Raw genomic sequence first — 24,154 nt, 5'->3', positions numbered from 1 at the left:
ATTTGGATCCAGCCTCTTTCCATCAATAACACTAATGGCTTGGACCGGGCATTTCATATGTTTCATACATACCCCTTGGCATTGTACCAAGGACTTTCTGTGTGTTATCCATTCACTTGTTGCCTAGCCGTAGTAGACTATGTCTTGCCCAGCTTCTATATTGTAATAAGATGGGGATGTTCCAAGAAAAGCATTTAGCACAGTGGTATGTAGTCTACTGCTCAGTTAACAGTAGCTATGACAGCTATCGTCCCTGTTCTAAAGATGAGAAGGTTCAGGGGTGTTAAGTAACTTGCCTAAGACCACAGTCCTGATAAGTGAACAGAAATGGGGCCTGAACCTGAGAAGTCTGGCTTCAGTGCCCAGACTACCTGTCTTTCACTCTGCCACTGAAAACAGTGCTTGTCTCAGGCCATCTTCCAGAGCTGCCCCAAAGGATGTTCCCTTCATGGTTAGAACACCTCCCTTCATCCTCCTCCAGGAAGGCTTCCTTCCTGCACTTCCTTCCCTCACGACCCCTGCTAAGCAGAGGCTGATACCCCTTAGCCTTCTCAACAGACCTCCCTCTCACTCTCATTCCACCCAGCTGCCACTTAGAGGGTGCACCCCCTCAGGGGGACATTGTCCTCATCACCTCTGGCTCTGCCATGCCTGGCCTGGCATGGAGCAGACCTCTGTAAATGTTTGCCTGGATTCACCACAAGCCAAATCCATTGATGAGAACCGGGCCAAGAGTGGAGAACAAGACCTTCTGGCAGAAACGGCCTGCCTGTTCCCAGCTGTCAGAGTGCACTCCAGAGCAAGCACGCTCGTGCTTTTATTTGGCCAGAGTCCCCTCACCATTGGCCAGAACTTCCAGTCCCCTGGCCCTGGCTCTCAATGTGCTCTCCAGCCACCCCCTGAAGTTGACCAGCACGGGGTTCAGCCCAGAGGAGCCCGAATCATCCAATAACACAAGTCTAAAAGATTCCTCACCTCCCCCAGTTCATTTTTTCAACAAATATTGATTGAACCCTGACTTTGAGCCCAGCACCGTGCTTGGCACTGGATACAGGGTGGAGTGCAAACCAGGCATGGTCCCTGGCCTCATGGAGCTTATGCGCCAGTGGGGGAGACAGTTCACCAGCAAGTAAACACACAAATGGATGTGCAATGGTAAATTCCATATGAGAAAAAAAGAATAGAGGACTCTGAGATAGAGTCAAGCCCAGTAGTCAGGGTGGGACTCTCTGAGGAGGTGACATTTCAGCCAAAGCCTGAGGGTATGAAGAGCTTTCAGCCTGCAAAGGGTAGAGGAAGAGCATCCTTGGCAAAGGGAACAGCAGATGCGAAGTCCTAGAAATGGGAATGAGGCTGGAGTAAGGAAGAAATGAAGGAAGGCCAGGGTGGGAGAAGCACAGGCAACAAGCTTGAGATTGGCAAGAAAAAGGCTGAAAGTGAATTTGGGAGCAGAAAAAAAAGAGCTCGGCTTTTATCCTTAGAATAATAGGGAAGTGGAGTAAGGACGTGAAACCAGGGTTGATATGCTATGGTTTGCATGTTTAGAGCTCTCTCTGGCTGTGCTGAGAACTGACTGGCAAAGCAAGAAGGAAGCAGAGTGACCTTTCGGAGGGCAGAGATCTGGGGAGAGGTGCTGTGGCCAGAACAGGGTCGGGGCTGTGGGCTCAGAGAGAAATGGATGGACTCCAGACACATGCAAGAAGTAGAACTTTGCAGAGGTTTTCAGAAAAGCTAAAAAAAAACTTTATTGAATATGTGTGACAACCCCAACGATGGGGTGGGAGTCAGCGGCACCAGAAAGGTTTGGGAACATAAACCAAGATACACGTGCCCTCAGCCATGGAAACCAATACACAGAGTCACTGTTTCCCCCACAGTCTCTCAGGGAGAATGAACCCGAGAGCAACTAAGACGCTGAAGGTCCTGGGTCATTCCTACCTCATTCAACGGTGTCAACTGATTCTTTTGAAACAGGGTATTTGAAACGTGAAAAACGTTTCCCACTATCCTGCCATGAGATGTTGGATTCTTGGGCTAGGAGGTGGTCAAACTGCAGGACTGGAGCACTGACCTGATGTCCGGGGAGCAGTGGCTGGGGAGGAGGAGGGTGCCAGGGAAGAGAGGAGGTGGGGGAGGGGCCTGCCCCTTGTAAGAAAGGTGAAGTTGGTCTTTGCCTTCCACCACCAACCTCTGTGGCCCCTCCCAACTCCAGGGAACCTGCTGGCAGCCCCCCTCCGTCTCTGTGTCCCTCAGCAGCAATCCCGGCCAGGGACCTGTTCCCTGAAATGACGTCTCTCTCTCTCCACACAGAAAGAGGTGGAAGACAGCAGAATCTGATCCAACCACCTCACACTGAGGCGTAAAAGAATGCCTTTAGTTCTTTATCCCTCCTTGAGGAATTCGCCTTCTCAAAAGAGCTTTCTGGGTCATTTAAATGATCTCTGCTCTCCTACCCACTTGTCTGAAAGGGCCCTTTCTCCCCAGGACTTTTGCAAACTCTACTTTTTAAGCCCATGCAGTCTCCTCAAACTCAGCCTCTGGGGATGGTAGTTCCATCACAGGGTAGGGGTAGGAGACTCCTCCAGGGGTGATAGAAGCATTTGATAACCGCACAGTCAGCACCAATGACTTGCCAGCCGGAGGGCCCCAAGGCCTTGGGGCAGCCAGGCGTTAACCAGCCCAGGGTCCTGGGCAAAAGCCACGTGGTGGGGGCACCCGGAGGCAGTCGGGGAAAGCAGATACTTGTCAATAGGCACAGAAGTGCTTCTTCATTTTAACAGCCATCTGGCAGCGCTGGGCGGGCAGTGTGTCAGCTCTGGCCCTCCCCATCTTGTTCAGTTTCTGTCCCACTGGGGGCATCTCTGGGCCGTTTGTCCCCTTAGAGGGAAAGTGGCGGGCGGGAACTGGGGAACCCAAGGGCCTTTGGGCAAAGCCGGCCAGCACATGGAATCCCAGGTGAAGAGGATCCCAGGCCCTCGACCCACTGCGTGACCTTGAAGGGCCGAGCCGCCTCTGACTGTCCTTCTTCTCGCCCCTCCTCACAGCTATTTTTGTCCAGCCTGACAGCCCTTGGCGATCCCAGCCGTCTGGGCTCCGTGAGCCGGATGCAAACCAGGCAGCACAAACGTCTGGTGCTGATTCCCAAGAGGATTCCTCTCTGGACGCCGTCACGTGGGAACGCGGCTTCTGTGCTGTGTATCCGACGGGGCCACAGGCCCGGAGGAGGTGACCATCCGGGAGGCAGGGAGCCGGGTTCTCTGCTGCACAAGCCTGGCTCCTGTCTGGGGACACTGTCTGAGGCCTGGGGGTGAGGACACCCAGTCACGGAGCCCAGAGACCTCCCAGCTGTGTGCAGAGAGCTGTGGTCACCTGAAGGGTGGGTGTCGGCAGCTGGGAAGAGCGTAGGCGCCGGCCCTGCTGGGCTCCCAGTCCCCAGTCTTGGCTGTGGTGGACAGCAGGTCTGTTCTGGGGTTCACTGGGATGGGGAGCAGATAGGTGGGCTGGGGCAGACAGGGTTCCCAGGAGACCTCTTAGTGGCCCCGTGCGGTTTCTATCTCAGGAAGTGAAACAGACACTATGTTCCGGCCCAGGGGCCTGGGAAGGCTGCAGCCAGGCAGTCACTGCGCCTGGCTGGGGTCTGATCTCTGGGGAAGCAGCACGCCTTAGGTCATTGGGCCTTTTAAAGCGTTGTTCCCAGACCTGAGATTAACGCCTCCTGCCCCTTGTGTTCTCAGGCAGAAAGGGGGTCCGGGCACAGTTCTTGGGGGACTCTCCTGGGACTCCTCTGTCCAGAGAGGACATGAGACCCAGACTCTGAGATCAGAACAGCTCCAGGAGAAGCTGGGACAAGCAGTGAGGAGGGGAGATGGGCCAAAGGAGGAGGGTTCCTTGGATGGGTGAAGATACCTTCATACATAACCAGTCCAGGAAGCAGAGCAGAAAAGGCAACGCCGTTTTTAGAACTCCTAGAAAAAGAACTCTCCTCCTTCCTGGGGGCAAAGCCAGCTCAGAAAGCCCCAACTTCAGTGATCTCGGAGACCCAGGAGCGGCAAAGCATAGCTCCTGCTGGCCTCCCAGCTAGCCCCGGGGAAGAGGGCCTGGGGGCAGGAACAGCCATATAAGCAGGAGACCCCACCATGCCAGGGGAGACAGGGGAAGGAGACCGAAGGAGGGGTGCCATGTGGCTGCCCCTGGTGGCCCTGCCACTGGGGGCCGCAGGCAGGGGGGCAGCTGGCCTTTCCAGGGGGCGTGCCCTCCGGGTAGAAGATGCCCCTCGACTGGGCAGCAAATTCCTCCGGGCTGGCAGGATGGTGCCAGCAGCTCTGCGCAAGGGGGCTGCTCGGAGGCCCGGGATGGGGTAAGCCAGAGAGGAGGCATTGGGAAGCATGGGACCAGGCACTCTTCCTAGGATAGCGAGCTGGTTGCTCGGGGCAGAGAGCCCTGGACAGCTGTGGAAGAAGGACCAGGGCCAGGCAGGGAAGGCCAAGGGGCCGGGAGGTGTGGGTGAAGGCTCCATCTCGGCTGCATAACTGTTGAGGTGGGAGAGAAGGCGGATCCGCACGGGGTCTGCACGGCTGCTGGGTCCTTCCAGGACCCCCAGGTACCTGATGACCTCAGTGAGGCACTCCCGAAAACCGATGCTCCGGAAGTCGACCGCCAGGGCTCGAGCATCAAAGAATCCTGAAAAGTGAGGCACGATGAGGGCATGCCGGGCAGGGGACAAGCACAGAGCCTGAGATCAGACTGTCCTGAGTTCTGAACCTGCTTTCCTCACTCACCCCCTTTGTAACCTTGGGCATGTCACCTCACCTTTCTGAGATCCAGTCTCCCCATCTGTAAAGTGGGAGTGGTAAGGAACCCGCCTGCCAATGCAGGGGACACAGGTTTGATCCCTGGGTCAGGAAGATCCCCTGGAGGAGGAAATGGCAACCCATCCCAGTATCTTGCCTGAAAAATTCCATGGACAGATGTGCCTGGTGGAGTACAATCCATGGGCTTGTAAGAGTTGGATACAAATGAGCACACGCACACACACCTGGGGTTGAGGAGGTGAGGTCTGAGGACCAAATAAATTCACTAACCACAGAGCATTATAAAATATATTGTTTTCATCATAACTCATGATTAACCCAAAGAAGAAACTCTGTGGCCAAGATAACTTCATTTAAGCAGACGCTTGCCAGGTGTACACGGAGGTGTGGAACAGCTCTGAGGATGGGGTGGATGCTGGGCAGTGGTGTAAGAGCCATCAGAGCTGGGAGAGTCCTTGGAGAGGGGAGCGGAGAGTAGCAATGGAGCGTGAGGTCTTCGGAGGCCAGCTGATTGACCATGGACTTAACCAGCACTCTGACTACAGACAAGATTCTTAATCTTTCCATGTCTCAATTTCCCGAGCTGTGAAATGGGCATGTAACAGTACTTGCTACACACAGAAGGGAGGACAAAATGAAATGGTGCACAGAAATACCTAACAAATGAAAAGTGAACTATCATTTATATGACTGCTTGGGCCCCCATAGGTATTCGAGTTTGTTTCCCAGCACAAAGTGCAGTCTAGGAAGCAGGATCCCACCCTGGACCTCAGCTGCTGCCCTCAAGCCAGAGACCCTGTTTTGGGGACCTGTTAATTTGGGGTGACCAGGGGGACTGCCAACAAGAGTATTCACATTCTCACTGCCTCTCCACTCCTGCCCTCTCTCAGTCACCTTCTGGGCAAGGATGGAACAGCCCCATTGAGGACTGGCCTCATGATCATGGCAACAAATATCAGTCCCCTGGTTCATGGTTGAGGCCCCCACAGAGGGACAGCTTGGCAGGAGACTATGTTTGGAGCCAGGCCTCCCTGGAGGCAAGACCTGGCCCTGGTGTCTACTTAGTTGTGCAACTTTGAGCAAAGTAAATCACCTCTCTCTGTAGACTGTTCTTTTTTCACTGACATTTGCTGGGTTCTTCCTAAGTACTTAATTTGCACTAGCTAATTTGAACCTCATAAAAACCTATCATTAGTCCCATTTCAGAGATGAGGAAACTGAGGAATAAAGGGCTTAAATCAATCATCTAAGGTCCTAAAACTAGTAAGCAATAAAGTCAGGGTTCAGATCCAAAGCCAGTGCTCTCAGCCACAATTCTCTGTCTTTCCATCAGCCCTTAGCCAGAATACAGTGAGGACACCACCACCCACCCTCGAGATTCTTATGAGAATCAAATGAGATAACATTAGAGAAAGCATTTTGGAAACTATAAAATGATGCCAAAATATTAGTCACTATTTTTCTTTAAATTGGATAAATATAAATGTAGCTTGAACTGTCTCCTCCCTTGGTTGATTAGAGACAGTTTCCACTGTCAGCCATGCATTCCTTTAGTGGAAGTTTTCCAAGTCACTACTTGCAGCAGGGTCACCAGGCATGTTTGCTAAACTGGCAGATTCCTACACTCCAATCCAGACCTGCTGCCTTGGGATGGCTGGGCTGTGACCCACGACTCTGCCTGCGCCTACATGACACCGCTGCACACCAAGGCTTGAGAGGCACCAGGCTGGCTCACTTAAAATGCAACTGTCTCCTTGACGGGTAGCAAGTTAAGGTTTCAGGGCTTAAGTCTTCACAGCCAAGGTCTGTGGAGCTTTCACAGTTTCCCAACGGTGAAATTACGAAAACACACAGAGCAGCTTCAAAATTTCCATTTGCCCAGAAGTCTTTTAAAAACCGCAGTTCCGTGACTTTTTTGTAGTGGACTAGCTCAAAATCACAGAATGAATTACATTTGCATCTTACTACCATCCCACAACTGATCTTTAACTGTGAGTGTGGCAAGTTCCCCCCAACACCACCAAGATCACAAGAGTCCAGAAGCCTAGATCAGTGGGTTGGCACACCAATGAACCGCCATGGCTAAAAATCTCCCACTGGGATTGCACTGAGAATGCGCTCATTCAGGCCGATGCTTAACAAGGCCCTGGAGGAAGGGAGGGACCAGTAGTCTGTTATAGAAGAGTTCCTCCAAGGTTCAAGGTTGGCAGGAATGGAGCTGAAGAAAGGCCAGGACACAGGGAGACAATGAAAGCAGAGAGGGTGATGCCAAAGGAAGAAGAGAGACAAGCTTTGCTTCAGCCCCTCTGTGAACAGTGAGCTCCACGAGGGCAGGGACCGTGTCTGCTTTGCTCACCACTGTATCCCCAGGGCCCAGCCCCCAAATACTGGCTGTAGGAATGACTCCGGGAGAGTTTAGGATCAGTACCTGTGCCTCCAGTGGCGTGGAGCATTTTCAAGTGATCTACCGTCATCTGCAGGACCTCAGCTTTCTCCAGCTTGGAGGAGCCCTGTGTGTACAGAAGACAGAAGAGCGATGGTCTTTAGCTGACCTCTGTCACTCACCTCCCCTGCACAGGGTAATCAACACTCATTGCCTCAATTTTCCCCTCTTCCTCCAGTTCCACCAGTGCCTGAAACTGGGCTTCTCTTTTGGCCAAGCTTTCCAAAGCTAATAGATTCTCTTCGGTTCTCATTTTAGCCTGCTCTACCATCAGTTCCTAAACGCCCTCCTCCCCTGTCTTCTTGCTCTAACTGACCCTTAAAACAGTGGTGTTCCCAGTGGGTGATGGCCCACTTTTCTTGCTCTGTGCAATCTCCTCAGAGGGTCCCCTCTACCTCCGTGGCTTCCAGCACCATCACCAGAATGTCACTCCTGCATACCCACCTGCCTCCTAGATCAGCTTTTCCAGAAATCCAACTTCATACTCACTACACACACACCCAAGATCTGGCTCATAGTCTTACCCCAAAGCACCTGCTCGTCCTTCATTCTCTCTTGGGAAATGTTTCTGGAGACTTCAGCATCACCTGGTCTCCCAGGTGAAACCTAAGGGCTGGACTCTCCATGCGAGTCCCTTGAAGGTAGGTACTGAGTCTAGTTCATGGCTGGGCTTGTGAAGGTTTTAGTAAAGGTCGGTGGAACGACTCACTTGTTCTCTCCAGCAAAAGGAAGTCACAGGACCTATGATGGTGCCATAGTGCACACAGTGAGAGTCTTTGAGGCTGTCTGATTGATTCAACTGTCTGACTCCCGACTGGAGTCCCTCCACCCCAGCATGTTCAGTGACAGAGCCTTACTCCCCAAGCAGCCTGTTCTACTTTCACATAGCTCTGGAAATGTCAGTAGTGCCGAGGGACAGGGCACTTTAGGATCACACAGTCTGTTCCAGTTCCACTCTGCTATTTACTAGCTGTGTGATCTGGAGTACGGAGTAATTTACCTCACCTCTCTGTGTTTCAGTTTCCTCACCTGTGCAATGGGCATCATAGTCCCAATCCTTCGGCATCGTTCTGAGGACTGAATTCAACCCGATGATGGACATAAAGCCACAGCCCCTAAGACACCTTGGTCAATTTGAATTTCCATCACCCTTATTCCTGGCCATCGACAGGCACTTCATGGCACTTCAGGCAGCTGCCACCAATCAATAAGAGATGCCGTGAGAAGTGAATCCTATCTGCAACCCACGCTGTATTTCCTTGAGCACATTCAGCAGTGTCACATACCTGCTTCTCAAAGGCAGTGGGGACCAAGCGCCGCAGTTCAGAAAGGCTGCTGTTGATGCGGTCCCGGCGCCGTTTCTCTATGATCTAAAAAGCAATGAGGAAAGAAACAAAAACCAAGTAGGCACTTCATCACAGTTTCCAACATGTTTTGATGGGCACTGACTCATGTCTTCCTTCACAATATTCCTGTGAGGGCAATAAATCCATTTTTACATTATGGAGGAAGAAAATAAGGCTCAGAGAGGGGCAGCAATTTGCTTAAGGTCACACAGCAAAGAAGTTCAAGGCTGGGAATAGAACTCAGATCTCTTGTCTTGATCTGAGGAGTGGTATTCAACACATTTAACCATTGATACAACAGGGCACCAATCAATTAGAATACAAACACCAGCCACAGCCCCAGAGCAGACCCTGGAGACCTCTGCTGGGCCAGGGAGACCCCCTTCAGTTGCTGGGTCATGAAGTCAAGGAGTCCTAGGCATGGCTCTCTGCAGCTGGGAAGGCCTTTCATTCCCAAGAGCTCCTTCTCAGCTCATGACACTGGTAGCGGAATGCTTATCTCAGGATGGAAATTATGACGCCCATTTTACTGACAAAGAGAATGAGGCTCGATGGAGGAGGTTTTTTGTTTAATGAGTGGTGGGGCTGGTCTCTGCCGGATTCTGGGTCTCTGGACTTCCAGGACAGAAGCATGGCTACATCCTTCTTCTGTCCCCCTAACTCACCCCTCAGCACACTGGGAGGGAGTGAAAGTTCCAGGCTCAGAGATAAGTGGGGAAGACTGGGATAATTAATAATGGCTAGCTGCGTGTCACCTTTTGTTCTGAGCACATTACATTAATTCACTTCAAAACAGCCCTTTGAGGAAGGTACCATCCTGATTTCAGTTACACAGATGAGACAATGAGGCACAGAGAGCTTAAGTGCCTGCTCAAGGTCACTCAGCTTGCTACCGGCAGAACTGGGACTTGAACCCAGGCAGCATCACTTCCCCGCTCCCCCCACCCCCTGGGGGGTGTTTCTGACCAGGGTTTTCTGGGCCAGGCCCCTGGGAACTCAGGGCAAACCTCTGTTCCGCAAATCTGCTGAGAAAGACACTCACCCCTCTGCGTTTCTTCCTGGCTTGCATTTGTGAAGGGCTGGGGGTGGACAGCGGCCGGGCCATCTGGCTGGAGAGGAAGAGAAAGGCTGATTTTTTAGAGGACCATCTCCCTGGCCTGGGCTGACCTCAGAGCCGGCTGTAGGCGGGCACAGCCCCCTCCCAGCGCCCGAGGTCTCCCAGGCCCGGGGATAGGAGGCACAGGGCAGGCGTGGGTGGGGACGCTTTCTCTCCCCTTCTCCCCGGGGGCTCTTTTCTCCTTGGGCCAAGTCCTCCCCTGCACCGAGTTTCCTGCCCCAGTGTGGCCGGCGGCTGGGGCCATGGGATGGGGGGGCTTGACTCTCGCCCGGACCTGACCCACTGGGCCTCGGCCCCTGCCCCTCGCCCTCGGGAGAACCGCACCCAGCCAACCGGCTCCTGCAACCCGATCCCCCGGGCGGGGCGGGCGAGGGCACGGGCGGCGGCGGCGGCGGCAAGGCCGGGCCGGCGGGTTGGGTTTCAGAGGGAGCCGCTGGGAACGAGCGTGGAAAGAACAGATGCCGCCGCTTCCCACGGGCCGGGCGCGCCGGCCGCCCGCCCTCCGCCCGCCTGCAGCTGCCGCCTCCTCCCACGCTGCGCGGCCAGGCCGAGGGGGAGGCAGCATCTGGGTCACAGGCCCCTCTCGGACTCTGGGGACGCGGCCCCGGCCTGCCCAGAAAGCCCTAGCCTCGCATCGCTTCGGGCCTCCGGTCCGCCGCGCTTGGCTGAAGGATGGATGTTTGCTCACACCCCAGGAGTTCCCATCACGTGGAGGAGGCTCAGCCCTCTGGGGCTTTCTGTGCCCGTCTGATATTCTCAGCCCAACTGCTTGCCGTCTTAAGGGTCTCCTGCTTCAGAGGCTCTCCTGGAGTGAAGGGGATTTGCTGGGCTGCACTTAGGATCATTCATTTGGCCAACATGCCAGGGGCCCCACTCAGACCTAGGACTGGACTGGCTGCCCTCGGCCAGGCCCCAGACCCCCAGAGCCCAGCTCCCATTGAAGATATCACAGCCACAAATCACTGCAGACAAGGGGACTCCTGCTTTTTCAGACACACATCTGAACAGGAACCCAAGAGCTCCTCTCCACCTAAAACCTCCCCGCACCCCCCCACCCCCGCCCGGGTTCTCATCTCAGCAAAGGCACCCATCTCCCATTTCTGCAAGGTGAGCACTCGACCACCATCTTTGATTCCTTCTCTGTCCTCACCTATCCCATCAAAACCTGCCCACTCATGTCTAAAATATATTTTACATCTGTCCCCCATATTTCCATTGCCAATCTTAGGACCAAGCCTCTATCACCTTTCTAGTCTGCAGGAGTTTATTGTATCCCACTACCCGCTACAAGCAGGCAGAGTGATCATCTAAATGCAAATACTGGGACCTCCTTGGTGGTCCAGTGGTTAAGACTTTGCTTTCTTATGTAGGGGGTGCAGGTTTGATCCCTGGTCGGGGAAGCTAAGATCCCACATGACTCGTGGCCAAAAAACCAAAATATAAAACAGAAGGAATGACATATACATTACCATAGGTGAAATAGATACCTAATGGGAAGTTGGTGTATACCAGGGAACTCAACCTGTGACAACCTAGAGGGTAGGATGGGGTAGGGGTGGGGTGGGGTAAGGTTCAAGAGGGAGGGGAAATATGTATACTTAACAGCTGATTAGCGCTGTTTTATGGCAGAAGCCAACACAAAATTGTAAAGCATCTATCTTCCAAATAAATTAACAACAAAAAATCCCAGAAACAATATTGTAACAAATTCAATAAAGAAGTTAAAAAAAAAAACTCTTTAGTATTTCCCTGGTGATCCAGTGGTTAAGAATCCACCTGCCAATGCACAGGATGCGGGTTCGATCCCTGCTCGGAGAAGATTCCCTGCACCACGACTACGGAGCCCGAGCACTGCAGCCCACGCTCTGTAACCACAGAGGTTACTGTGGTTGTGTTGTGCTCGGTCGTGTCCGACTCTCTGCGACCCTACGGACTATAGTCCACCAGGCTCCTCTGTCCCTGGAATTTTCCAGGCAAGAACACTGGAATGGATTGCTGTTTCCTGTTCCAGGGGATCTTCCCGACACAGGGATAGAAGCCACATCTCTTGCAGCTCCTGCACTGGCAGGTAGATTCTTTACCACGGTGCCACCTGGGAAGACAGTAACAAGAGAAGCCACCACAATAAGAAACCCGAGTCCTGCAACCAGAGAGTGGCCCCCACTCACTGCAACTAGAGAGCCCATGTGCAGCTTCGAAGGCAGAGCGCAGACAAAAATAAATAATTTTTTTTAATCTTAAAAAAAAAAATCAGATCATGTCTCTCTCTTAAACTCCTCACGACTTCCCAAAGATCAAGGCCATCATCTTTCAGGTAGCCCCGCTGGCCCGTCACCTCCTAGACGCAACTCTTTTCGGCTCTGTGTGCTCAGCTTGTGAATGCACTAATCCCTTCTTGTGGTGTCACATACTGTTTCCCTGGTCCACCCCCTCTCCTCACACCAACTCCAGCCCCTGTGCCTAGTAACTTCTACCACCTTTCAGATCTCAACTCAAATGCCAACTTCCTGGGGCAGTCTTCTCTGACATCACCCCTCCCACCCGATACTTGATTGTCTATCTCTCCATGAAGTCCATAAGTTCCATGAAGCCATGAACCATGTCTGTCTCATTCACAGTTGTACCCGGTACTCAGCAAAGCCTAGAACATGACAGAGCTCATAGTTGAGCTCCGTCTCCTGCCCTTGCCTTTGGCATCACTGAAGGACAGAGAGGTGACACCATAAAATCGACGTCTTAGGCCTTCATGAAACAGCATATGTGGCTCACCCGGAGAGTTCTAGCCCACTTGACAACGCTCTTGGCATTAGAGGCTGGATCATTTTCATCACTGCTCAAAGAGAGAAGGTTGCAAGGGAGACCAGATCAACATTTGCCAAACCTACTGCTATGGCCCTGGCTTTGTCCAGCTACATCTGGAAAAGGCTATTTCCATCCAAACATCTGGACAAGAATGTAAGGCGGGTGAAAACTCCTGGGAGGGATGGCTCAGCAAGCTAGGCCCAGGGCTCAAGGGGCCAGATCCTGAGATCTGTAGGGCGGCTTGTTTACAAAGCTTCACTCCGGACAAGCCACAAGAGCCAAGGTCTACTAAGAAACAGGGCCTTTGTCCCTCCAGGGTAGGTAAGGTGTCTCCAGGGGTATTGGGTTAGCACTGTGCGCGTCACTGCCTCTCAGCCTGATCCCTCCTCAGGGACCATCTGCTGGAGGCTGACACCCCCCTTTCAGGGGAGCTCAGCCATCCCTTTCCCCACCCTCCTGATTCTCTGCAGTGTCATCCCTCTCCCTCCACTCTTGTATCCCACAGGCATGCCTCATATCACAGCTTTCCAGGCATCACTACAGGTATTAATACTTCTCTGAGGGACAGCCCCATTTCACCCAGGCATCACCACAGGTATTAATACTTCACTCCTTTGAGGGAGAGCCCCATTTCACCTGGGCATCACCACAGGTATTAATACTTCACTCCTTTGAGGCAGAGCCCCATTTCACCCAGGCATCACCCCAGGTATTAATACTTCACTCCTTTGAGGGAGAGCCCCATTTCACCCGGGCATCACCCCAGGTATTAATACTTCACTCCTTTGAGGGAGAGCCCCATTTCACCTGGGCATCACCACAGGTATTAATACTTCACTCCTTTGAGGGAGAGCCCCATCTCACGGATGAGGATGCTGAGCATGGGGAGCTACAGCAGCTTGCCCAGCCTATGCAGCTGCTGAGAAGCAAAGCCCACGTGGGAATCCATGTCTTCTGGCTCCAAATTCAGCATTGTTTTCCCTCCTAATTCCTACTTCCTGTCTGTCTGAATAGCCCTCCAGTCCCCTTAGCCGTACAGCTCCCAAGAGCCCAGCCAGAGCGAGCTCTTTTCCAGGCTGTGATCTGGCCCTGACACCGGGAGAGGGTGTGAGAGCTTCTTGACTGAGAGCCTGAAAATAAAGCAGATTTTCAGGGACTCAGAGAAAATACATTGAGTCCCAAGATCGGTTCCATGGGCATCAAGGGATCCCTAGCCAGAATTCTGGGGTGGTCTCTTGAGGGAGAGGCAGCGTTCCAGGTGGTCTGGCCACCAGTCATGACCACTGTCAGCGGTCAGCCTCAGTTCCTTTTAGAGAAATACCCTGAGGAGCCTTTGCAGGTGACCCCATTCATTTTCCATCAACCAGAGGCAGACTCACAATGTCTCCAGTGAAAGGCTCTCACAGAGCATTCAGCCCATTTGTAAAATGTGGAAACTCAGAGAGGGGAAGGGATCTGCTCCAGGTCACACAGCAAATTAAACGAAATTCCAGAGCTGAAGCCAAGTCTACTGGTTTTTCATCCACTGCTCCCCATGTAGTCATCATCCCACCGTGTATACTTCATAGCCAGTACTTTCTGTTCTAGACAGCACTTCCACATTTGCTTGTTTCATTTATCATACAATAACTCTGTGCGTTAAGTATTGGGGCCATTTCACCGTAAGGAAAAATAATCATTTGATAGCTGAAGGGACAGAGACACAAAGTCCAGTCTACAGACATCCAGGCTTTTCATCAGACCATGCTGCCTCATGAACATGGCACCTTCCAACTAAACAGTGACCCCTTAGAAAGCAGTTTTTTTAAAAATTAATTAGGCTGCATTGGCTCTTCATTGACTCACAGGGCATCTTTCCCTGAGGTGCAAGGACTCTCTCGTTGTGGCCCATGGGCTTAGTGGCTCCACGGCATGTGGGATCTTAGGTCCCTGCCCGTGGATGGAACTTGTGTCTTGTGCATTGCAAAGGGGATTCTTAACCACTGAACCATCAGGGAAATCCCTAGAGAGCAGCTTTATTTGGATATGCCTTAAGTCCATTACCCTATCAAAGCCTCATCCTGTGAGGTAAGGTATTAGCATCCCCATATTGTAAAGGAAGAAAACTGGGATTCAGAAAGGGGTAGTCACTTGCCTAAGTTAATGGTGGTGAGAGTCACACACAAGTCTGTCTGACTTCAAAGGCCACCATGTGCCTCAAATCATGTAGAAGCAGCCCACAGACCCTGAACCAGTGCCTGACATGTGGCATGGTGCTCATTAAATTTTTGCAGAGGGGAAGGGGAAAGGTATATTCCCAGTTTGGACCCACATGTGTCAGGGGGCTGGGTTCAGATAGGAGCTCTGAGGGTGATTCTCACATGTGGGGCAGGACACGGCCACCAGGCAGATGCCCACAGTGACAACAGAACACGCCCTGCTCTTTACTCTGAGTGGGGAGGGCTTTGAGCCCTGCCTCTGACCCTGGGGAGAGGCTGGCTGCTTCAGTCCCCTGGCCCTCGCCACTGTTTATCTGGCTTTCTTTGTCCATGAAGCTCTTCTTCTCAGAGAGTTCCCTGAGGGCAGAGGCTGAGCAGGATACATCTGGGCACCCCCCTCCCACCCACACCCAGCCCAGGGTCTGGGCCACAGCAGGCATCGTTCAGCGCTCCCTGAATTAAAGCATTGATGTCTGCCTGGGGGAGGGCCTTCTGGTGAGTGCTACAAAGAGGGGTCTATAAGTCCGCCTCTGCCAGATGTCCAACTGCTTTCTCTCCTCTGAGGGGGTCTGCTCGCCAGAGAATCTAGACAGTCTCAAAAAATGGGCTCTGGTTGAAAGGACAAAATGTTGTATAGGAAAAAAAAACAACTACGTACCGATCCTTTATGCCATAGTCCAAATGCCACTGCCTTCAGGAAGTCCTCCTGGCACATTTGGTTGTGCGTGACCTCTCCCCGTTCAGGTGCCCTCACAGCTCACAGTCTGTCTCTCCTTCCATCTTCCATCCTGCCCATGGACTTTGTGTGACCTGGCAGGTCACTGACCAGGCTGCAAATTCTTGGGAGGACAGAAGCCAGCTCCCATTGGCCTAGCTCTCTGACACCAATTTCACGCCTCTGATTCATGAAGACCCAATGACACTGAGCTTGAGACACCTCCCCCAACCCCCCCATCCCACCCCCCCACCACATGGCGTTGGTCCCTTCCTCTGCTCCCAGCAGGCACAGACTCAGAGAACTGATTCTTTAAATAGCAGTTTCTGCTAAACAATTTTTAAAGGCTAGTAAGTTGCATAGGGAATTGTATTATATACCCCCAAACCTCATGGACAGGAAATTACCTCCTATTATAAGCTAGAAATAATTGGAAGGTGGTGGCCCTTTACTGGACTTGTGATTGAAAAGGATCCCCTGGTCTCAGAAAACTGGAGCTCACTGAAATTATGACATACTCTCAGAAACATCCCTAAGAATGAACGGAATTCCTTTTGCAAATCTAGTCTAGAGATTCAGGTTTAGATGAGCCAGGAGGCCTCCCTTTTCTACTCCCTGTTCTCCTTTATTTCCTGATGAGGAAACAGGCTCACAAACAGAAAGCAATGGCCCAAGGTCAAACGGTGAGTTGATGGCAGATTTGAGGCTAGGACCCAGGCCTGCAGGCTCACAGTCAGTCCCCACTGCTCTTTCAAGTCCTGGGTATCACATATGGAGTGCCTGATACTAATTAAGCATTTGCTATGTACTAGGCTCTGTGTGAAGCTTTTGATATAGGTTATCTCATTTGATTTTCCTAATAATCCTATGAGGTCAGATCTATTATTTATACCCATTTTACGGATGAAGAAACCGAAACTTAGCTTGTTCACAAAACTTGGACGTAGCAGAGCTTTTACAAGTCTAGTTTGTTCTACAGGTTTGACACCAGGTCTGAAAATGTACCAAGAGTTGAAAGACATTGGCAACAGGCTCTTGTGGTAGAAAGGGCACTGGAATTGACTGGAGTCGAGGCCCTTGCATTGCCCATGGGCAAGTCAGCGATTATTTTTTTCAATATTCAAACCTTAATTCCAAAGTCCAGTTTGCTTAAGGGGTATTTTCTTCCCCTGCAAATTTTTCTGTGTGTAGTATATGAAAACCCACTCCAGTGTTCTTGCCTGGAGAATCCCAGGGACGGGGGAGCCTGGTGGGCTGCCGTCTATGGGGTCGCACAGAGTCGGACACGACTGAAGCGACTTAGCAGCAGCAGCAGCAGTATATGAAAAGTGCACCCAAGCTAGAGTAGAATTAAGAAGGTGTGGTTACTCTTCATAGCCACTGCATTCTGAACCGGGGGTGTGATACCAACAGCCCGGGAGGGTTCCTAAGATCTTCAGGGAAAGTCCTTGCCAGTAGCCTCGCCCGGGCACTTAGAAAGACATCGCCAACCGGACCTCAGACCCCGAGCTGAACTCTCCCTCCATGAAGCATCCCCAGCCCTAAACGGCGGAGACGCGCGGGATCCTGGATATTCGTGTGCGTAACAGTGGCGCCACACCTGCGTCGCCCCAGGATTCGCCCAGCGCTCGCCAGCCCGGCGGACGGCCTCGCAGCCGGCTCGCCTCCGCGCGCCCCGCAAACCCCAGCCCGCCTTACCTCAGCTCGCCTTCGCGGCCCACGTCGATGGGTCCGTCGGACTCGCTGTCGGAGCCGCTCGGCTCCCGGGGCCGCTTCATCATGAACGCGGGCTGCACGGGTCTCCGCCGGACGGCGCGGGCGGCGAGCCGGGAAGTCGGGCCCCGCCCCGGCCCCGCCCCGGGGGCGCCGCCGCCGCCCTTTCCCAGGGCCCTTTCCTGCGCCGCAGCCCCGGGCGCCCCCTCGCCCCCGCCGTGACGCGCTGGCCGAGCCGTGGGAAGGCCCCGGGCGGTTGCCGCCCCCACCGACGGCTGGGAGGTCCGGCTCCGCTCCGCCGCCTCGGCCGCCGCGAGCTGGGTGGCCTTGGGCAGGTGCCCTTGGAGGCCCCCGGGGAGTCCAGGGGGTCCCCGTCTGGCCCTGGCTCGCCCCGGGGCGCTGCTGACTCCGCGATGCCCCAGACTGCCGAGGTCTAGTCGTGCTGGGGTCCTGGGGGCGGCAGACACGTCCGGTTTGGGAAGGTTGGTGGGGGTGGCGGTGGCCTGATCCTCGACCAGAATCCTCCAGCAGTTTCTCTCGAAAGGGTGGAGAACAAGTGCAATGTGGGGCAGGGGGCGGCTGTCATCCCAAAAGGGATGGCGGAAGTTTAGGCTGCACCACCTGAGCAGGACCGGCTCTGGCCAAGGTGCCTGAGAACCTGTCTTGGTGGTGGGGGTGCTGGGTGTCCCTGGGAATCAGTTCACTAGAGGCCAAGCTGTCCTGAGAGGCCAAGAAGTCTCGGAGAAGACCCATTCCTGAAGCGATGCCTCAAAAAGGAGTGGGTGGCAGTCTCCAGCCTCCCTTCATGGGACTCCCCTACAACAGACCAAAGTGTTCATTCGGCAGGGGCTCCTACTGCTCTGCTCCTGGGAAGGGAGACTCAAGGAAGAGTCTCAGAGATTCATCTGCCATCCTCATGGACCAGAGGATTGACCCCCAGGGCTCAGAAGGAAACCAAATGGGGCATCCTGGAAGGTGGACTTCATGAGCAGGGAGGAGGAGGAGACGGGAAGGCCATCTCCATGTGGTGGGTCAGACACCAGCGAAGTCTTTCCCTTTGACTCACCCACCAGGACACGGAGAAAGCCACTCCCACCCCAGCCCCACTTGGGAGAGTGGGATTGGTCATCTGAGAATAACTGCACTTTCACTCCCTCAGCAAGACCTGCCTGGGGACACTTGATTATGGTCCGGGACGAAACCATCCCATGCCCCCTTCCACACATGACCACAGACAGTATCTCATGGCCAGGTACACGCACACAGGTTTCCTTGATGGCTCAATGGGTAAAGAATCCACCCGAAAGGCAGGAGACACAGGAGACGTGGGTTGGATCCCTGGGTCAGGAAGATCCCCTGGAGGAGGAAATGGCAACCCACTCCAGTATTCTTGCCTGAAAAATCCCATGGCCAGAGTATCCTGGTGGGCTACAGTCCAAAGGGTTGCAAAGAGTTGCACGTGACTGAGCGACTAAGCACAAGTACACAGACCCAAACATGCAGACACACAGATAACACAGCTGGCGTGCACAGGCAGAACTGACAGCCTGGGCTTCCTCGGGAGACCCTGACGGTCACACCAGCCACACCTGTGGGCTCTCTTCCTCCAGATGTCCTCGGCACTCACACAGCTTCCGTGGGCACCCATTAGTGGAATGGAAACTTCAACCAAGAGAGGTTTGCAGTCATAACATGTTGAGATTTTGTAATTTTTAAACATATTGGATTAATAAAACATTAAAAGTTAACTTGTCTTTTTAGGATTTTTTTGTGGCTGCTGGAAAAATTTTAATTGTATATGCTGCTCCCCATTCTATTTCCGTTGGACAGTGCTAATCTAGTACAGGTTTTCTTTCTTTTTAAAAAATATTTATTCTTTTGGCTGCGCTGTGTCTCAGCTGTGGCACTCAGGATTGTCTGTCTTCGTGCAGCACGCGGGATCTTTAGTACAGGCATGCAAACTCAGTTATGGCATATGGGAATCTAGTTCCCTGACCAGGGATTGAACCCAGGCCCCCTGCATTGGGAGTGCAGAGTCTTAGCCACTGGGCCACCAAGGAAGTCCCTAGGACAGGGTTTCTTGACCTCAGTCCCACTTGACATTTTGGGCTGGAAAATTCTTTATTGCCTGGGGCTGTTCCGTGCACTTTAGAATGTTTAGTAGAATCCCTGGTTTCTACTCACTCCATACCAGCAGTACCTGCCCAGGTCATAACAATTAAAAATGTCTTTAGATAATAATACCAAATGTCTCCTGGGTGAGAAATCCTGCACCCTACCCCACCCCCCACCCACTGAAAACCACTGGTCTAGAGAAACCCCCAAGATTTAGAGGCTGAGTAGAAGAAAAAGAGCTGCCAGAGGAGGCTGACAAGAAACAGCCGGGAGGTGGAGGAGAGCCAAGGGTGGGGGTTACAGGAGCCAGAGGGTGTTTCAAGGACTCGGTCATGATCATTTAAAACGTCAGTCAGATCACATCACTTCCTGCTCAAAACCATCCATAAGCTTCCCATGACATTCAGAATAAAATGCCAACTGCTTACCGTGGCCTATACACAGGGTGACATGTGAGACTGGGGCACCTCTGAGAGTGAAAGAAAGCAACCCTAGTAACTCTCAGGACCGCCAGGGCGTTCCTGGGTGTGAGGCCATCCCAAGCCCTGGGTTCTGCCCCTTTCCTGTTCACCCATGCACTAGAGCCTTCGTGCCCTTCCGCTGACATTTCCTGCCTGTGGTTGCTGCAGGACTTCGAATTGGTTGTTCCATTTTCCCAGAATCCTCTTCCCCCAATTGTCTCGGACTCATCATCTCACTTTATTCAGGTCTTTGTTCATATGTTACGTCCTTAGAGAAGACTTTCCTGACCACCTGTCTAAAATGGCCACACATCCTCGGATCACTTTGTGCCCCCTGCCTCACACCATTTTACTTTACAACATCTATTAAGCTCATGGTTGTTGGTTAGTCGGTTGTGTCCGTCTCTTTGCGATCTCATGGACTGTAGCTTGCCAGGCTCTTTGTCCATGAAATTTCCCAGGCAAGAATACTGGAGTGAGTTGCCATTTCCTTCTCCAGGGGATTTTCCTGACCCAGGAATCAAATCTGCCATCTCCTACATTGGCAGGTGGATTCTTTACCACTGATAGGTTGAGATATTTATTTATCATCTGCGTCGTCCACCACAAGATAAACTCATTGAGGGTAGACACTTGTCTCTCCTGTTCCCTGCTGATTCTCCAGCACCTAGTACAATGCCAGGCGTTAGGTAGATGTGCAATAAATATTTGAGAGCAGAATAAACTCATTTGAGATGCTTGACTACGATGGGAATGTAAGCTAGGATAATAACTGGAGGCAGACGTGGAATCTGGGTTTGTTTATTTTTGCTTTTGTTTTATTTTAAGATGGAAGTGAATAGGGCATGGATTGAGCAGCAGGAAACTATCCCTCTGTGGATTCTATGAAGGCGCTTCCACCTTAACTGTGAAGTTCTTGGGGGTAGAAGTCATTTGTGTTTTTCATTATCATGTCCCTTAGTGCCTAGTAAAGTGTCTCATGCAGAGTAAACATTTAAAATTGTTGTGAGGGACATCCCCGGTGGTCTGATAGCTCAGACTCCGCACTCCCAATGCAAGGGGCCCGTGTTTGATCCCTGGTGCTAGTGATAAAGAACCTGCCTGCCAATGCAGGAGACACAAGAGATGCGGGTTGGATCCCTGGATCGGAAAGATCCCCTGGAGGAGCGCGCCGCAACCCACTCCAATATTCTTGCCTGGGGAATCCTATGGACAGAGGAGCCTGGCGGGCTACAGTTCACAGGGTCACAAAGAGTCAGAGACGACAAAATCAACTTAGCGGAGCACAGCTCAGGGAACTAAATCCTACGTGCTGCAACTAAGAGTTTGAATGCAGCAACTAAAAAAAAAAAAGATCCCGCAGGCCACAGTGAAGATCTTGCATGCCACAGCTGAGCTCTGATGCAGCCAAATAAAGCTCTGATGCAGCCAAATAAATAAATATTAAAAATAAACTTGTAAAATAAATAAATGATCATAATACCAACGCCAAAATAAATTTTTATTGTGCTTTTACTGCATCAGGTATCAAGCACTGTACTATTTGACATGTATTAACTCGTTTCAACCTCACAGGTGTTCTTAGTTGCTCAGTTGTGTCCAACTCTTTGCAACCCTCTGGACCCACCGAGCTCCTCTGTCCACGGGATTTTTCAGGCAAGGAATGGGACGCCATGTCCTCCTCCAGGGTATCTTCCTGACCCAGGGATCGAACCCACCTCTCCTATGTCTCCTGCATTGCAGGCAGATTCTTTACCTACTGAGCCCAGGGAAGCCCATTTAAACTTCACAACAACCCTATAATAGAAGTTACTATTTTTACTCTATTTTAATCCCATTGTACTGAGACATAGGGAAGCTGAGTAATTAATCCAAGATCACACAGCTAGTAAATGGTAAAGTTGGGACTCCACCCAGGTAGGCTGGCACCAGATTCATGCCCTGGAGTGTGGTGGACCAATCAGAAGCCTCGTACAATAGTCCAGGCAATAGGTTCTGGTTTAGAAGGGAAAAAAGATGAAACAAATCCACATGATGCAGGGCTTCTGTCTGGATGACTGAGTGGGTGAAGGTGACAGGCACCAAAGAGAAACACACGAGAAGGTAAATGCACTGTGACCTTACTGCTTGTGTGACCCATGGAGAACACCCAGGAGGAGAACTCAGGGAGATGTCTGAGCTGGAATAGGGATTTGGGGACTCTCAGCTGAAGCTCCAGGGTACATGGGGTGTCTCAAAGAGCTAGTGCAGAGCAAGGAGGAGGAGAACTTAGCCTAGATCCCTGTGAACTATACCCAGAGAAACTCTGGGGGTGGAAGAGGAAAATTGAACAAGAATAGAGCACCTGGGGCCAAGTCAGAGAGGGTCGGGAACACGGGTTCGGCAGCCAGTCCAGGGGATCTAAGAGAAAGACACGTGCAAACACAAAACGATACTTTCGTAATCCCTGAGCCCACATTAGGTCAGCCCCCTTCTTCTCCTAGGGCTGGTAGTCAAATAACTAGACAGACATGGCTTGGTGCCAGTGGTTAGATTGCACATGGGCCATATGTTGGAATGGGGTTTCAGAGCCCTCTGCTGGGCCAGACACTGAGCGCCTAACTGCAGAGTGATAGAGGTGTTGGGCGTCCTAGAGGAGAGGGTGATTGTCATAGAGATGCTCTGGACAGCCATTGTGTGGGGGTGCTGAGTCGCTTCAGTCGTGTCTGACTCTTTGTAACCCTATGGACTGTAGCCAGGCTCTTCTGTCTATGGGATTCTCCAGGCAACAGTACTGGAATGGGTTGCCATGCCCTCCTCTAGGAGATCTTCCCGACCCAGGGATCCAACCCATGTCTCCTGCATAGTCAGGTGGTTCCTTACCACTAGCGCCACCTGGGAAGCTGGTAGTTAATCATGTGATAACTTAATATCTGTCTCTGGGACATAAAGGCAAAAACCAAACTGTTTGCTCCTCATCCTCTCCTAACAAAGCAGTGTTTGGCACATAATAAGTGTTTGGTAAATATTAGTGAATGACAAGCGATGGGGAGGGAGCTGGGGGCTCCTGAAGGTCTCTACAGGAAAACAGCAGAGTTACAACAGGCGCAGTCCCAGTCCAGGGTCTGGGAGAAGTGGCTGGAGCACCTGGGTGCCACTCAGCACTCTCTCTGCAGGCCCTTGCCCTTCTCCATGTGTCTGTGGACACTGAGACCCAAAGAGGGACAGAACATCCCTAGCGGCCACACAGTGAGGCAAGAGGTGAGCTGGGATAAGAAAGAATTTCCCGTGCCTTGGTTTTCTCATCTGTAAAATGAGATGAAAACAAAACTACTCACTCCATAGTCTTGTTGTAAGAATTAGATGAAGTGAGATGCATAGCGCCATGCCTGTTGTTTAGAAGGAGTACTTGGTAATGTTAGCATTTGGGCTCAGCCTCTGTCTCCATGTATTTTCTCTCTAGGTGATTCATCTCCTCCCATGCCTTTACCTCTTATAAGCCAATCATTCCCCAATTCTTTCTGTTGGGCTGCACCTGGTATTAGTGGAGGCATGCTGAATCTTTTAGTTCCAGCATGTGGCATCTAGTTCCCTAACCAGGAATCAAACCCTGACCCCCTGCATTGGGAGCTTGGAGTCTTAGCCACTGGACCATCAGGGAAGTCCTGGTTCCCTAATTTTTAATCTCTAATGCAGACCTTTTTTCTGAGCCAGACCTATGTATCCAACTGCACAGTCTTTCTCCTTACACTCGTGTCGGTCCACCTGTGTGCCAACACCTCGAACAAGTAGAACCTAGCCACCCTGGAACTCCCCCAGGCTCTCTTTGCCAAGGTACATACTGCCAAGGCCTCCTGCCCAGACGTCGAGCATTCCCCATCACTGCCTTTCTACTCAGTATTCCATCCTGAGAACAAACTGAGCCTCCTTGCCTCACCGCCTCCCTGACTCCTGCTCCTCCCAGGCCCTTCCTGTCCTCCCTTTGCCCTCCTCCCCTGCTCCCCTGGGACCCATCAGTGCTCACTCCCTACCTCCCCAGCTGCCGCCACAGCTGGTCACTAATGGAATGTGCAGCTGCTGGGAGCCACATGTGCGGAACAGGCGGTGCACAGCCACCCCTGGGGCCAGCAGGGTGGGGGCTGGGGCCATCTGTCTATGTCTGTTTGTCTGCCTATAACACACACATACACACACACTCTCCCAGCTCCCTGTCCAGGGGAGTGATGGACAATACTGCTTTGGTTCCTTTCCCAATCCCTGGGCTGCAGAATTCAAAGGGGTCTTTTTCATCTATAGCAGGCTCAGCCTGGGACCCCTGAGAGCAACTAGCCTGGCCCACTGTCTTGATGCCCACACGCTGCCACACCTGTGTGCAGGCAGCGCAAAGCTCCACATAGGCCCCCCGGGGCCAGGTGGTCAGGGCTTGCCTAGATTTCTCAAGCCCTGGGGGTTGG

The 24,154-nt window shown here is 52.3% G+C and overlaps 1 protein-coding gene and 1 non-coding gene across 5 annotated transcripts; both read right to left on the bottom strand.

Annotated features, from left to right (window-relative positions):
- Positions 1-1,719: 1,719 nt before the first annotated feature.
- HEYL (hes related family bHLH transcription factor with YRPW motif like) lies at positions 1,720-17,236 on the bottom strand. 4 transcript variants are annotated; one of them, XM_005204794.5, is made up of 6 exons: positions 17,131-17,236; positions 15,376-15,505; positions 9,643-9,705; positions 8,541-8,624; positions 7,240-7,321; positions 1,720-4,680 (listed from the first exon to the last, which is right to left on the bottom strand). In XM_005204794.5, exons 2-6 carry the CDS (start codon positions 15,430-15,432, stop codon positions 4,007-4,009), a joined length of 960 nt encoding a protein of 319 aa, XP_005204851.1. In that variant the 5' UTR covers positions 15,433-15,505; positions 17,131-17,236; the 3' UTR covers positions 1,720-4,006. The 4 variants fall into 4 exon arrangements, with proteins under 4 accessions (XP_005204851.1, XP_005204853.1, NP_001019736.2 ...); XM_005204796.2 differs by lacking the exon at positions 15,376-15,505; NM_001024565.2 differs by lacking the exon at positions 15,376-15,505 and having other exon boundaries at positions 9,643-9,709; positions 17,131-17,228.
- Positions 17,237-19,132: 1,896 nt separating this feature from the next.
- On the bottom strand, positions 19,133-19,205 carry TRNAG-CCC (transfer RNA glycine (anticodon CCC)). Its single transcript has one exon. It is a non-coding gene; the product is annotated as a tRNA-Gly (tRNA).
- Between the last annotated feature and the right edge of the window lie 4,949 nt (positions 19,206-24,154).

This window comes from Bos taurus, chromosome 3 (genome assembly GCF_002263795.3).
Source record: "Bos taurus isolate L1 Dominette 01449 registration number 42190680 breed Hereford chromosome 3, ARS-UCD2.0, whole genome shotgun sequence".
NCBI lineage: Eukaryota > Metazoa > Chordata > Mammalia > Artiodactyla > Bovidae > Bos > Bos taurus.
Note: the sequence above shows the minus strand (reverse complement) of the source record. Positions and strands in the feature narration are given on the sequence as shown.